The sequence below is a fragment of the Callithrix jacchus genome, chromosome 13, assembly GCF_049354715.1.
Source record: "Callithrix jacchus isolate 240 chromosome 13, calJac240_pri, whole genome shotgun sequence".
NCBI lineage: Eukaryota > Metazoa > Chordata > Mammalia > Primates > Cebidae > Callithrix > Callithrix jacchus.
The window spans coordinates 63,694,348-63,710,632 of NC_133514.1; the positions used below are offsets into that span (position 1 = coordinate 63,694,348).

Sequence of the window (16,285 nt, forward strand, 5' to 3'; positions counted from 1 at the left end):
TTTTTTTTTAATTTTTTATTGCATTTTAGGTTTGGGGGTACATGTGCAGAACATGCAAGACAGTTGCATAGGTACACACATGGCAGTGTGTTTTGCTTCCTTTCTCCCCTTCACCCACATTTGGCATTTCTCCCCAGGCTATCCCTCCCCGCCTACCCCTCCCGCTGGCCCTCCCCTTTTCCCCCCAATAGACCCCAGTGTTTAGTACTCCCCTCCCTGTGTCCATGTGTTCTCATTTTTCATCACCCTCCTATGAGTGAGAATATGCGGTGTTTCATTTTCTGTTCTTGTGTCAGTTTGCTGAGGATGATGTTCTCCAGATTCATCCATGTCCCTACAAACGACACAAACTCATCATTTCTGATTGCTGCATAATATTCCATGGTGTATATGTGCCACATTTTCCCAGTCCAGTCTATCATCGATGGGCATTTGGGTTGATTCCAGGTCTTTGCTATTGTAAACAGTGCTGGAATGAACATTCGTGTGCATGTGTCCTTATAGTAGAACGATTTATAGTCCTTTGGATATATACCCAGTAATGGGATTGCTGGGTCAAATGGAATTTCTATTTCTAAGGCCTTGAGGAATCGCCACACTGTCTTCCACAATAGTTGAACTAATTTACACTCCCACCAACAGTGTAAAAGTGTTTCTTTTTCTCCACATCCTCTCCAGCTTCTGTTGTCTCCAGATTTTTTAATGATCACCATTCCAACTGACATGAAATGGTATCTCAATGTGGTTTTGATTTGCATCTCTCTGATGACCAGTGACGATGAGCATTTTTTCATATGATTGTTGGCCTCATATATGTCTTCTTTCGTAAGGTGTCTGTTCATATCCTTTGCCCAATTTTGAATGGGCTTGTTTGTTTTTTTCCTGTAAATCTGTTTGTGTTCTTTGTAAATTCTGGATATCAGCCCTTTGTCAGATGGGTAAACTGCAAAAATTTTTTCCCATTCTGTTGGTTGCCGATCCACTCTAGTGACTGTTTCTTTTGCCGTGCAGAAGCTGTGGAGTTTCATTAGGTCCCATTTGTCTATTTTGGCTTTTGTTGCCAATGCTTTTGGTGTTTTGTTCATGAAGTCCTTGCCTACTCCTATGTCCTGGATGGTTTTGCCTAGATTTTCCTCTAGGGTTTTTATGGTGCCAGGACTTATGTTTAAGTCTTTAATCCATCTGGAGTTAATTTTGGTGTAAGGTGTCAGGAAGGGGTCCAGCTTCTGCTTTCTGCACATGGCTAGCCAGTTTTCCCAACACCATTTGTTGAACAGGGAATCCTTTCCCCATTGCTTGTTTTTGTCAGGTTTATCAAAGATTGTATGGTTGTAGATATGTTGTGTTGCCTCCGATGCCTCTGTTCTGTTCCATTGGTCTATATATCTGTTTTGGTACCAGTACCATGCTGTTTTGATTACTGTAGCCTTGTAGTATAGTTTGAAATCCGGTAGTGTGATGCCCCCCGCTGTGTTCTTTTTGCTTAGAATTGAATTGGCTATGCGGGCTCTCTTTTGGTTCCATATGAAGTTCATGGTGGTTTTTTCCAGTTCTGTGAAGAAAGTCCATGGCAGCTTGATGGGTATAGCGTTGATTCTGTAAATTACTTTGGGCAGTATAGCCATTTTTATGATATTAATTCTTCCTAACCATGAACATGGAATGTTTCTCCATCTGTTTGTGTCCTCTCTGATTTCGTTGAGCAGTGGTTTGTAGTTTTCCTTGAAGAGGTCCCTTACGTTCCTTGTGAGTTGTATTCCAAGGTAGTTTATTCTTTTTGTAGCAATTGTGAATGGCAGTTCGTTCTTGATTTGGCTTTCTTTAAGTCTGTTATTGGTGTAGAGGAAGGCTTGTGATTTTTGCACATTGATTTTATATCCTGAGACTTTGCTGAAGTTGCTTATCAGTTTCAGGAGTTTTTGGGCTGAGGCGATGGGGTCTTCTAGGTATACTATCATGTCGTCTGCAAATAGAGACAATTTGGCTTCCACCTTTCCTATTTGAATACCCTTTATTTCTTTTTCTTGCCGGATTGCTCTGGCTAGAACTTCCAGTACTATATTGAATAGGAGTGGTAAAAGAGGGCATCCTTGTCTAGCGCTGGATTTCAAAGGGAATGCTTCCAGTTTTTGCCCATTAAGTATGATATTGGCTGTTGGTTTGTCATAAATAGCTTTTATTACTTTGAGATATGTTCCATTGATACCGAGTTTATTGAGGGTTTCTAGCATAAAGGGCTGTTGAATTTTGTCAAATGCCTTCTCTGCATCAATTGAGATAATCATGTGGTTTTTGTTTTTGGTTCTGTTTATGTGGTGAATTATGTTTATAGACTTGCATATGTTGAACCAGCCTTGCATCCCCGGGAGGAATCCTACTTGATCATGATGAATAAGTTTTTTGATTTGCTATTGCAATCGGATTGCCAATATTTTATTGAAGATTTTTGCATCTATGTTCATCATGGATATTGGCCTGAAGTTTTCTTTTCTTGTTGGGTCTCTGCCGGGTTTTGGTATCAGGATGATATTGGTCTCATAAAATGATTTGGGAAGGATTCCTTCTTTTTGGATTATTTGGAATAGTTTCAGAAGGAATGGTACCAGCTCCTCTTTGTGTGTCTGGTAGAATTCGGCTGTGAACCCATCTGGACCTGGGCTTTTTTTGTGTGGTAGGCTCTTAATTGCTGCCTCGACTTCTGCCCTTGTTATTGGTCTATTCATAGTTTCAGCTTCCTCCTGGTTTAGGCTTGGGAGGACACAGGAGTCCAGGAATTTATCCATTTCTTCCAGGTTTACTAGTTTATGTGCATAGAGTTGTTTGTAATATTCTCTGATGATGGTTTGAATTTCTATGGAATCTGTGGTGATTTCCCCTTTATCATTTTTTATTGCATCTATTTGGTTGTTCTCTCTTTTCTTTTTAATCAATCTGGCTAGTGGTCTGTCTATTTTGTTGATCTTTTCAAAAAACCAGCTCTTGGATTTATTGATTTTTTGAAGGGTTTTTTGTGTCTCTATCTCTTTCAGTTCAGCTCTGATCTTAGTTATTTCTTGTCTTCCGCCGGGTTTTGAGTTTTTTTGATCTTGCTCCTCTGGCTCTTTCAATTTTGACGATAGGGTGTCAATTTTGGATCTCTCCATTCTCCTCATATGGGCACTTATTGCTATATACTTTCCTCTAGAGACTGCTTTAAATGTGTCCCAGAGATTCTGGCATGTTGTGTCTTCGTTCTCATTGGTTTCAAAGAACTTCTTTATTTCTGCCTTCATTTCATTGTTTATCCAGTCAACATTTAAGAGCCAGTTGTTCAGTTTCCATGAAGCTGTGCGGTTCTGGGTTGGTTTCTGAATTCTGAGTTCTAACTTGATTGCACTATGATCTGAGAGACTGTTTGTTATGATTTCAGTTGTTTTGCATTTGCTGAGCAGTGCTTTACTTCCAATTATGTGGTCAATTTTAGAGTAGGTGTGATGTGTGGTGAGAAGAATGTATATTCTGTGGATTTGGGGTGGAGAGTCCTGTAAATGTCTATCAGGTTTGCTTGCTCCAGGTCTGAGTTCAAGCCCTGGATATCCTTGTTGATTTTCTGTCTGGTTGATCTGTCTAATATTGACAGTGGAGTGTTAAAGTCTCCCACTATTATTGTGTGGGAGTCTAAGTCTCTTTGTAAGTCATTAAGAAGTTGCCTTATGTATCTGGGTGCTCCTGTATTGGGTCCATATATGTTTAGGATCGTTAGCTCTTCTTGTTGTATCGATCCTTTTACTATTATGTAATGGCCTTCTTTGTCTCTTTTGATCTTTGTTGCTTTAAAGTCTATTTTATCAGAGATGAGAATTGCAACTCCTGCTTTTTTTTATTCTCCATTTGCTTGGTAAATCTTCCTCCATCCCTTTATTTTGAGCCTTTGTGTATCCTTGCATGTGAGATGGGTTTCCTGGATACAGCACACTGATGAGTTTTGGCTTTTTATCCAATTTGCCAGTCTGTGTCTTCTGATTGGTGCATTTAGTCCATTTACATTTAGGGTTAATATTGTTATGTGTGAATTTGATACTGCCATTTTGATGCTAGCTGGCTGTTCTTCCCGTTGGTTGTTGTAGATTCTTCATTATGTTGATGCTCTTTAGCATTTAATGTGATTTTGGAATGGCTGGTACTGGTTGTTCCTTTCTATGTGTAGTGCCTCTTTCAGGAGCTCTTGTAAAGCAGGCCTGGTGGTGACAAAATCTCTGAGTACTTGCTTGTTCGCAAAGGATTTTATTTTTTCTTCACTTCTGAAGCTCAGTTTGGCTGGATATGAAATTCTGGGTTGAAAGTTCTTTTCTTTGAGGATGTTGAATATTGGCCCCCACTCTCTTCTGGCTTGTAGTGTTTCTGCCGAGAGATCTGCTGTGAGTCTGATGGGCTTCCCTTTGTGGGTGACCCAACCTTTCTCTCTGGCTGCCCTTAGTATTTTCTCCTTTATTTCAACCTTGTTGAATCTGATGATTATGTGCCTTGGGGTTGCTCTTCTTGCGGAATATCTTTGTGGTGTTCTCTGTATTTCCTGCAATTGAGTGTTGGCCTGTCTTGCTAGGTGGGGGAAATTTTTCTGGATAATATCCTGAAGAGTATTTTCCAGCTTGGATTCATTCTCTTTGTCACATTCTGGTACGCCTATCAAACTTAGATTAGGTCTCTTCACATAGTCCCACATTTCTTGGAGACTTTGTTCTTTCCTTTTTGCGCTTTTTTCTCTGATCTTGGTTTCTCGTTTTATTTCATTGAGTTGATCTTCGACTTCTGATATTCTTTCTTCTGCTTGGTCAATTTGGCTATTGAAACTTGTGCATGCTTCGCGAAGTTCTCGTATTGTGTTTTTCAGCTCCTTTAATTCATTCATATTCCTCTCTAAGTTTTCCATTCTTGTTATCATTTCCTCAAATCTTTTTTCATATCTTTTTTCAAGGTTCTTAGTTTCTTTGCATTGATTTAAAACATGTTCTTTTAGCTCACAAAAGTTTCTCATTATCCACCTTCTGAAGTCTAATTCCGTCATTTTGTCACAGTCATTCTCTGTCCAGCTTTGTTCCCTTGCTGGTGAGGAGTTTTGGTCCTTTCTAGGAGGCGAGATGTTCTGGTTTCGGGTGTTTTCCTCCTTTTTGCGCTGGTTTCTTCCCATCTTTGTGGATTTATCCACCTGTCATCTGTGTAGTTGCTGACTTTTCAATTGGGTCTCTGAGTGGACACCCAGATTGTTGATGAGGAAGTATTTCTGTTACTTGGTTTTCCTTCTACCAGTCTAGCCCCTTCACTGTATGACTGCTGAGGTCCACTCCAGGCCCTGCTTGTCTGGGGTGCACCTATAGCAGCTGCGGAACAGTAAGGGATGCTACCAGTTTCTTTTTCTGCTATCTTTGTCCCAGAATGATTCCTGCCAAATGTCAATCTTTTGGATATAGAGGGGTCAGGGAGCTGCTTGAGGAGACAGTCTGTACTTTATAGGAGCTCAATTGCTGAGCTGTGAGCTCTGTTGTTCATTCAGGGCTGTTAGGCTGCTATGTTTAATTCTGCTGCAACATAACTCATAAAAAAAAACCCTTTTTTTCTCAGATGCTCTGTCTGGGGAGGTTGGGGCTTTCCTCATGAGTGTCCACAGCACTGTCCTGCCCAGCTAGGAGGCAGTCTAGTCACTATTTGCCTGCCAAGGCTCCACCCTGCTGGTGTGAGGTTCACCCTGTTGCTGCAGGCTCTGCCCTTCTGCTGGGGTCTCCGCCCTGCTGTCACGGGCTACGCCCTGTGGCAGAGTCTCTCTGTTGTAGCAGGTTGCCTTGGCAATGGCAGGCTGCATCAGCAATGGGCGTGTACCTCAGTAGGGGCGATTTGCCTCGGTAATGGCATATGGCCCTCCCCCACGGAGCTGTGGTCTCAGGGAACCTCTCCACTGGGAGCGTTTGGAATCGCCGTTTTGTTTGTCCCACTGCGCTACCCCAAACGCTGTGTCCCTGGAATCTTTTGGACTGGCTCACTGTCCAAGTCCCATTCAGTCTCAAGTTCAGCCCTCTCAAGTCTCAGGTTGCCAGTTCAACAGGGCACCCGGACCAGTGTGCTTTGTGCGGAGTGTAGCGCTGCTACAGCGCGGGCCGCCGCCACACCGGCTGCCGGCTGCACCAGCCAAAACCTCTGCCTGGCGTTCCGTGTCTCTTTTATACCTAGGAATTTCCCCGTTCTGTGGGCAACAAAGATCCGTCTGGAAATGCAGCCCTGACTCACCCTCTCCACGCATTGACCATGAGCTTCAATCCTGGGTTGTTTCACAGCGCCATCTTGAGTCCTCCCCCCAGCTAACTTTTTAAGGTTTTGTACAAATGTGGTCCACTATGTTGCCCTGCTTGGTCTCAAACTCCTAGCCTCAAGTGATCCTCCCATCTTGGCCTCCCAAAGCACTGGGATCACAGGCATGAGCCACCACACCTAGCCAGGACATCTCTTTATAAAAAAAAAACATGTGGCGAAATACTGAGTTGGAACATTAGAATATTTTAGGTCTGCTCTGAAGGTGAGTCTCAGACTGCCCCCAAGAGCTAGTGGATCTGTGCTGTGGGCCTGTCGGAAACCCTGTCTGCTCCTCTGTACCTCTCCTGGGGAGAGGAAGGAGTACCCCCTGGCATACTCTGGCACTTGGCAATTTTCCTGGTAAGTCAAGGAAAGTGTCCAACACAGCAGGGATGCACTTTAACAGATGCAAAACAGTTGCAGGAATCGACATCTAAAACAGCAGCTGTAGAAGGTTGGAGGTGGGGATGGGAGAAAGAGACTATTTTCTTAAAAAGACAAAATCTGCTTTTTTGACAGCCAAGAGCGTTGGGGTCTTTTTTTTTTTTTTTTTTTAAGATAATTAGGAGAAGCTGAAAAAAATATCATCTTCTCCACTTTTTTCACTGCCATAAATGCACAAAAGGTCTGGGTTAGACTCACTAAGAAATTCAATCTTAAGCCTTTCTGCAAGAAGAAACTGGATTGGTCCATATGGAATGGATTGAGTTGGAACATTGCTGTCTATGCCAGCTCTCCCAAGGTGAAACTTTTCTCCTCTTCCCTGGGGTCCAGCAAGAATTACATGATTTGGATGGAGTGCACTGGCTTGGTACCCAGGACCTGAAAAGAAGGACGTCACCAGACACCTTACTGGGCACCCAGTCCCCAATCATGGCCATTTTGGAACCTCCCAAAAGCCTCAGCTTCAGCACCTCAGCCACCACACAGGCTGCGCTTCTCATGTTCCACCCCAAGGAATACCTAGGCACATAAAAATCCCCAGGATCAAATTTTAAAAGCAAGAATAATTTAGGCAGGCATGTTATGAGGTTTCAATACCAAAAGCTAATTTAATTTGACATATAATAATAAACATTGCACAAACTAGAAAGAAAGCCAGCGCAGTCAAGGGAGGGAATGCAGGCTCTAGCATCAGTGAGATCGGGGTTCTGGGCCTTGACCCAGCAACACTCAAAGCTGTGATGCCTCATGCGAGTTACTCAACCCTGTAAGACCTCTACGTCTCCATTTATAAGATGAATTTTACAAAAGTACCTATGGCAGTATTGTGAAAATAACATGTGATATCTATGTGTAATAGATACACATAGGAAGTGCTCAAGAAATAGTATCTGCTGGTATTGGTATTATTGTTACTATTATCGTCATAATTATTACATTAGTTAGCGCTTGCAGATAAATACTACATAGAATTTTACAGTATCCTGATTGGGATGTCCACACAGTGTCTCACTTAATTCCCACAACACGTTTGTGAAAAAGACAAGAAAAAGTTTCTCTGCATGGCCTGGGAATGGGGACTAGGCTTCAAGCTCTCGGGGGTCTCTCACCATTATAAACTGCTCCAAATAATCTCCTTCTATTCAGACTCACTTTTACTCTTCTTGTCTTTGCATCCATGGCCTCCAAGCATTAGCCCATCCACCTCCCTTTCCCCTGCCCCCAGCAGTGATTTCTGGAACAGGTCATCACAAGAGACTATTATGAACAATTATTCACCAACAAATTGGACAACCTAGAAGAATGGATAACTTCCTAGAAACATACAGCCTACCAAGACTGGATCCAGAAGAAACAGAAAGTGTAGGCTGAGGTGGGAGCATCACTTGAGACAAAGACTTCAAGACCAGCCTAAGTAACAGAGCAAGACCCCATCTCTTTAAAAAATGAGGAAAAAAGGAAGAAATAGCCTGGCCAACCTAATAACAAATAAGGAGATTGAAGTAACAATCAGAAACCTCCCAAAAAAGCCCAGGACCAGATGGCTTCACAGCCAAATTCTACCAAACATTCAAAGAAGAGTTAGCACCAATCCTTCTTCCAAAAAAATAGAAAGTTGATGGGTCTGGCACCATCCCATGCCTTGTCCAGACTGAGAAGAATTAAGTACCATACTTTCTCCTTATTCTTTTCTCCCAGCACACCTACAATCCTTTTAAAACAGTTTGCAGGTTTTGCAGTTACTGTTAAAGGGTAAATACACAGGGATAAAAGGCTCTCTCCACACCTCTCAGCCTCACCTCGTTTTTCATGCTGAGACCTGGTTGATACAGAGAGTGCTAAAACAGACAGAAAGCAGCAGTGACATGGAACAGAAGCCAAAGGCTTAGGGCACACACAGATTGAGCTCAGGCTTATTTCCTGTGAAACACACAACGTGACTTGCTGACTTGAATGGCTCTTTCTGCACTGCAGCAGGACAGGACCCACTGAGGGGAAAGGGTGGTATGAGAGGTCATCTGCAATGGGCCAGAGGATAGGTCCCTAGATACTTTGGATTACAGTGTAAGCCACTGTGCTAGGCTGAATTAGAGGACGCTAAAGGTTCTCTTTCTGTTCCAGGCTCTTTCATTCATTCTATGGTCCTATATTCTAAATCCTATTCTTTTTATTTTTTTATTTTTTGACACAGAGTCTCACCCTGTCACCCAGGCTGGAGCGAAGTGGCATGATCTTGGCTCACTGCAACTTTTACCTCCTGGGTTCAAGCGACTCTTGTGACTCAGCCTCCCAAGTAGCTGGGACTCCAGATGCCTGCCACCAGGCCTGCCTAATTTTTGTATTTTTAGTAGAGATGGAGTTTCACCATGTTGGCCAGGCTGCTCTTGAACTCCTGACCTCAGGTGATCTACCCACTTCTGCCTCCCAAAGTGTTGGGATTACAGGCATGAACCACTGCACCTGATCTCTAAATCCTATTCTAAATATCTTATATTAGATACGTATTTGTTGTGTGTGTGTGTGTTCCCAGCTCACTGGAGCAGTTAGTCCAAGCATTTCCAAGATTCCTTGTGTACTCAGAGTGTGATGTCCAAGTGCATGTATGTGCTGCTACCGGTCACTTCTGTGACATTTGTATGAAAATATAGGATTCAGGGCTTTGAGGCCCAGACTTCAACCATTCATCTTTCTAGAATCTACCTGTGAATGAGGTTAAAGCACTATGTAAGCTGACATTCTTCTCCAAAATATATGTATTCTGCTTATTTGACATGTTATGTTCTGTTTTATTATAAGCATGAAGACAGAGGGGTTTTGCTACAAATTACTCTATGTGATTTTAGCTTTGCCAGCTTTGAGACTCTGGGTGGTCAGTCCACAGAACAAATTGTCCCTGCAGCATGACTCCAGACTACCCACTTCCTACCCATGCTGGCCCAGTGCAGTCACCTCAGCTCATGGCCACAAAGCTGAGAACTGCATTCTGCTTTTTTTTTGAGATGGGGTCTCGCACTGTGGCCCAGCTGGTGTGTACTGGCATGATCTCAGCTTGCTGCAACCGCCACTTCCCGGGTTCAAGTGATTCTCCTGCCTCAGCCTCCTGGGTAGGTAGGATTACAGATGCCTGCCACCATGCCGTTAATTTTTTATATTTTTAATAGAGACAGGGTTTCATTATGGTGGCCAAGCTGATCTCAAATTCCTGACCTCATGATCCACCTGCCAAAAGTGCTGAGATTATAGGCATAAGCCACCGCACCCTGCCTCTGCTTTTAGTCCTAAGGAAAGCCTTGAGCACTGTATGTGAGGAATCCCACTGCCCTGGAAAAACAAATGGAAAAAAGTGATGAAGATTGTCTCCTTTCTTATCAGTCGGTTATGTCTCTGCCTGGTTGATACGTCATCTTTATTATTTAACATAAAATCAATTAAAAGGAAATGCAAGGGGAAAATATTAAGCAGGACTTCTAAGTCCAAAGACGTCAGGTTTATACAATTTCCCAATTAACTGAGAAATCAAGAATATCGAATATCCTATCACTATGCATTCAGGAATCAAATTTTATAAACAAAAGTGGAATCAAACCCCCTCATATTACTGCAAAAATGAACAAAATGTACATCCACAAGATCAAACTGCTCAGGCATTGTTGACATTGCCAGAAGAATCTCACAAGGTGTAAAGAGTTATACCAAAAAGAAAATCTGAAAGTAAACTACTTTTCCTTCCAACTTCATCTCTCTATCTGGTGTTAGGCTGAGATTGTCACAGACTGAGATTTTGAACTCATTGTGTCTCCTCTGTTAGGTAAGCTACAAGAGCTGGGATTTTGCCTCTTCTCTGCACTGCTATGTCGCCATCACCCAGATGATAACCTGGCTTATGGCAGGAGTGCTTTGGATGCCTGGTGGGTGGGAGAGAGGGAGGGAGTGAAGCTATTTTCCAACTCTCCCTTCTAAGTAGCATCCCATTTTTACTCTCACCAATTGATGGTTTGCTCTAAATTCTCTTTCATCACTTGGTTTATTTGATTGAAGCCACTCAATTAATATGTGTATGTATGTGTGTGTGTGTATATATATATATATATATATTTTTTTTTTTTTTTTTTTGAGACAGATTCTCACTCTGTCACCCAGGCTGGAGTGCAGTGGCACAATCTCAGCTCACTGCAACCTCCGCCTCCTGGATACAAGCGATTCTCTTGCCTCAGCCTCCCAAGTAGCTAGAATTACAGGTGCCCACCACCATGCCTGGCTAATTTTTGTATTTTTATTAGAGATGGGGTTTCACCATGTTGGCCAGGCTGGTCTCGAACTCCTAACCTCAGGTGATCCACCTGCCTTGGCCTCCCAAAGTGCTGGGATGACAGGTGTGAACTACCATGTTTGGCCTTCATATTCATTTTTTTAAATCCCAAAATACATATGTGGTGTGAGGGAGTCAGTTCTACCCTGTCCCCATCCTTTGACTATAAACTTCAACTGTCCTTTCCTGTTGCTCTCTGATTTTGCGGGTCTCATTGTCCAAAGATGCAGGGCAATACAGGCTGTCTCCTCGGGTGATCCAAGGACAGACACCCTGTGGCCAGTGCAGTAATGAGTCATTGTTTATGGGAAGCACGCTCTGAGGCAGATGTTCTTCCAGATCCTCCATGTGAGGCAGGCTTGTCATTTCCGGCAGCAGCCACAATCTTGTGCTCATGAACCTGCTTCTTAGACAAGATTGAGCCTTCAATGGGTGATTCTGGAAGCACACCTGATTTATTCATGGAAACGGAATCAAGAACTGTTATCCCTGGCAAAGTTCTCTTCTGAGCAGCAGCATCCAAGTTAACAAGCCCCATGTGAACTCATTCTAAAGAAAAATTGTTTTTAAGAGTCTCTCTCCCAAAAAAAGGCAGTGAAATGAAGGAGTCATTTTCAGTAAGACTAAATTACTATTTCTTTCTAAAGCAATCAACCTTCTATAACTTTGCCAGACAATCATAACCAGTTACTTGTAACTGTAGATTCTTGTAACTGTATATCAAAGTCTTTCACTTTCTCTTTCTGGCTCTTGGACTTGTTAGAGGCAAGATATCGAAAGTATGAGGTCCGTCTGGGTTCTCACAAGATCGTGTGTGTGCGTGTGTTCATGTGTGCATGTGTGTGTGTGTGTGTGTCATGGCCTCATAATGCATAGATAAGCACACAAATACATACACATGCCCAGATGTCAGCATTCTTAGGACACATTAGAAAGTCATTCATCTAACGGTGCCAAAGCAAGATGTACTCCCTCCGCATTGCAATGAACCAGTCTAGTGAGTTGATTTCATTACAGCAAAGATCACAAGCCTGCAGGGAGATGCCACGTTATGCATTACTCTGTAAAACAGCAATTCCTTATTCTGAATAAGACCATGTGCTGCTTTTTAAACTGCATTTTCATTCCAGGACAAATGACATGCCTCAGTTTTGTTTTTCATATTTCTCTGCTGCTCTTGAGTAAAGAAAAGCTTTGCATTACTGTGCAAATAACACTCAATTTCTGTTTTGCTAAAAGAAATTGGAAAGCTGGACAGCCGGATAACTGGGGTCATGGCCACGGGCCAGGAGAAGACTGTGCTGGGTTGATTTATGCTGGGCAGTGGAACGATTTCCAGTGTGAAGACATCAATAACTTCATTTGCGAAAAAGACAGGGAGACAGGTAAGCAGTAGATGGGACTTAAGAGGGAGCTGCCAGTTTCTGTCCTATGAAAGGGTGAGGGATGGTGAGTACAAGGGCTCTGAATGCAGGCTCTGTAGTTAGGTTCCAGTTCTGGTTCTGCCACTTATTAACTAGGCAGGTGATTAACCTCAGGGGAGTAGTCACAGTATCTTCTTCATGAGGTTGTTGTGAAATTTAAATAATAAATGTGCCTCACGCATAGGAAGTATTCAACAAATGCTAAACTAACAGACCCAGATAAATATCTTATACTGTGAGTTAATTGTTCTTTAAGATATAGCACCAATGTTAGTCCTTTTTCATAGCCATTCAGCCAATCCAGGTGGGCAAGCATTCAATTCCACGTGTATCTATTGAGCATCTACTATAGGCCAGATCCTATGATACATAATAGAGGGAGATTGTCTGTGCTGCTTATAAGCTCATAAGCCAAAGCAGCTTTTGGAGATTTTCTTGACTTCAAAGGCTATGTATCTAAAGCTTCATTTAACACACGACCCTCTTTGGAATGCGACATCTTAGTTTTCTTCATCAGAATGAGATTAAAAGTCTGTGATGGGAGATGGAGGAAATGAGAAATGAATGCTAATGGCTATGGGGTTTCTTTCTGGGGTGATGGAAATATTCTAAAATTAGATTAGATTGGTTCTAAATTGCATCATTTCATGAATATACCAAAGACCACTGAATTATATACTTTAAATGGGTGAATTATATGATTTGTGAATTATATTTCAGTAAAGCAGTTAGTTTTAAAAGTTGGCAGTAAACAAAAACCTCAAATATATTTTGGCCAAATTAGTTTTGGAAGTAAGTGGGGCATAAATCATCCGTATTGCTATTCAACAGACGATTATTGAGCACCTTTGAGGTGTCAGGCATTGCTCCAAGTGCTAGGGACCTTAAGACATGTAGACACTCACAGCTGGGTCAGCTGAAGGGGAAAACACAGATATCTAAACAAGAGATTAAAATTGATGGTGACAAGTAACTCAGATTTGTCTTTTGTATGCTTTGTTTAGCCATTTGGAATTTGAGTAGGAACCAGGCTTCCTCAGAATAGGCTCTTTCAAAACAAAACTTAGCTTTTCATCTGAATAAGATCTTCTAGACATTTCTTTGAAAATATAAGCATTGTTGAATGATGTATTTTAGACACTTTCCTATAAAAATACACGTTCCTATTTTGAATTGCACGTTAACTTTATTATTCAAGAAAAACTATCCAAGTGGGCACTGGGCATTAAAAAAAGAAATAAAAATAAATAAATAAATAAATAAATAAATAAATAAATAAATAAATAAATAAATAAACTAATGCCCATTCTTATTTCTCTTTTAGTACTGTCATCTGCATTATAACGGACTGTGATGGAATCACATGAGCAAATTTTCAGCCGGCTCTCAAAGGACAGTCCTTTCTAATTGCGTCACCTTCTCATCAAATTGAAAAAAAAGCACTGAAAACCAATTACTGAAAAAAATTGAAAGCTAGTGTTTTTTACCATCCGTCATTACCCAAAGGACTTGGGAACTAAAATGTTCTCCCAGTGTGATATGCTGATTTTCAGTGTGCACATGGACTGAATCGCATAGACTTTCCTCCATCAGTGACCATGCAATTATACAAATTATATCTTCCAAAGTATGGAGCACTCCAATCAGAAAAAGGCTAACATTGGTTGTTGAGCTATAGGAAGACCTTAAGCATATACTATGTAAACAGTACCATACATTTCTTAAATCCCAAGTGTAGGAAAAATATGCAAACATACAGATATATAGGCCAACTCTTAGTAATAATATGAAATATACTTAAAGAGCTTTTAAAACTTTGTATTTTTGTACAAAATATTTGCCTTTTACAATTTTTTCCTTTTTTTTTTTTGTCATTTTACCAACATAATACATGGAGCCAAAGAAAACAATAATGGTACTAATAAAAACTCATAGGGTTTCCTGTCAGATTTAATTCTACCCAGTGGCAAAGAATCTTTTCAATTGTGGTTTTAAAAAAATAATTAAATATACATGTATATATATATATATATATTTTTTTTTTTTAATGTTTCATTTCCTCAGAGGAGTCAATCACTTGGGATATCTAGAAATATCCTTGCAGATTTTGCCAGTGTCAATCAGGGCTGCGCACATGCAAAGCTCAGTGAAGCAGGCTGTGCCTTGAGCCCATCACCAGCCAACATTCTTGACGTGTGCCTGACCAGACACGAAAGAAGTGGTCAACTCAGGATGTGCTTCTACTTCATTTTGTTGGAGTCAGAAGGTGGGGGGAATGGAGAGGTATCTGTTGGGAAGGGCATTGAATCTGGCTCTCTAGAAGGCCCTATTTCATGGCTGAGTTATGACTGTACTTGGCATCAGACCCCTCCCTACCAGAGCCAATGTTAACTGTTGGGAATGAATGAGGTCACATCAGCCAAAGACAGAGATGCTAGAAAGATGGGAACCAGCTACATGCAAATTTTGTTTTCTTAAGTCATATTCCAAAAACATAACTCCAAGGCATATGCATGATCAAATGCAAGAATAAACTTTTGGCCACTTCGTGGAACTCTTAAAGAAACTGTTCCAGCTGGGTGCAGTGGCTCATGCCTGTAATCCCAGCACTTTGGGAGGCCAAGGCAGATGGATCACTTGAGGTCAGGAGTTCGAGACCAGCCTGGCTAACATGACCAAACCCCATCTCTACTAAAAATATGAAAATTAGCCAGGCGTGGTGGTACATGCCTGTGCTCCCAGTTACTCAGGAGGCTGAAGCACAAGAATCACTTGAGCCCAGGAGGTAAAGGCTGCAGTGAGCCGAGATCACGCCACTGCACTCCAGCCTGGGTGACAGAGCAAGACTCTGTCTCAAAAAAAAAAAGGAAGCTTTCCTCTGAGCCCATCTTCCACTCCTTGCTGTTGGAAAGTCTAACTTGAAAAGGGCTAAATCTAGGCATAAAATATAACCGATGCTCAAAGGTAAGATTTCCATCCAACAGATTTCTTCTCCTCCCTCCCAAGGGTCTTCCCAGGCAGTGCTGCTATCTACCCCAAATAAAATGGTAAAAGAATAAAGACAGAGTTTGACTTTCCCACCTGCAACCGTGTGGACTATATTACTTTGCCCGCAATCTGCATTCCCCATTATGCTGTTTTCACAGCCCAGTAATGGCCAACTGCTCAGCACCTGTGTGCTCTGCTGTCAGGCAGGCAGGACCAGGACCCACGGTCATCCAGTCCTAAACTGCTGAAGCCTGCAACACAAAGCAGGCACTGCATTCTATTACCTCTTCAGGCTCAGCAGCCTTTAGAGACTACACTGAATCCTCTTTTTCATGCTCTTCCTGCTTTTCAAGTGTCAATTAAGATTTGTGTTCTGAAGAAACTTGAAAATAAGTATCTGATAACATCATCACAGTAGACTAGTGTTAGCTTTTACAGCTGAAGTTATTCCTCTCCCAGCCCTAATAATAACTTATTAGTGCTTATTATTTATCAGGCACTGGTCAAAGTGCTTCAATCAGAGTGTCTCACCTGATCCTCCCAGCAGCCCTAGAAACTAGGTCTTACCACACTCCGCATTTCACAGAGACTGGGGCTTGGGGAGGTGATGTGATTTCCTGGGTCACTCCATCACTGAGTTCAGATGTAAGCTTTGAAAATGTTCTAATTTTCTTTAGACGCAAGGGTCCTTCTCAATAGCATACTGAATAAAATCAGATGGATAATCACACATTATAAGAGGCCTCTTGTATGTCTCTATATTTAGCTATTTACCTACCAGGTTTCTTTTCCGTTTGTT

The 16,285-nt window shown here is 41.8% G+C and overlaps 1 protein-coding gene across 3 annotated transcripts in view; it reads left to right on the forward strand.

Moving 5' to 3' along the window:
* Positions 1-14,524, forward strand: part of COLEC12 (collectin subfamily member 12) — a 191,126-nt gene extending 176,602 nt beyond the window's left edge. For all 3 annotated transcript variants that reach the window (XM_002757104.6, XM_054244033.2, XM_078346916.1), the window contains 2 exons: positions 12,314-12,459; positions 13,823-14,524. In XM_002757104.6, coding sequence (XP_002757150.2) covers positions 12,314-12,459; positions 13,823-13,842 — 166 coding nt within the window. In that variant the 3' untranslated portion in view covers positions 13,843-14,524. The remainder of the gene's footprint in view (positions 1-12,313; positions 12,460-13,822) is intronic.
* The last annotated feature ends 1,761 nt before the right edge of the window (positions 14,525-16,285 follow it).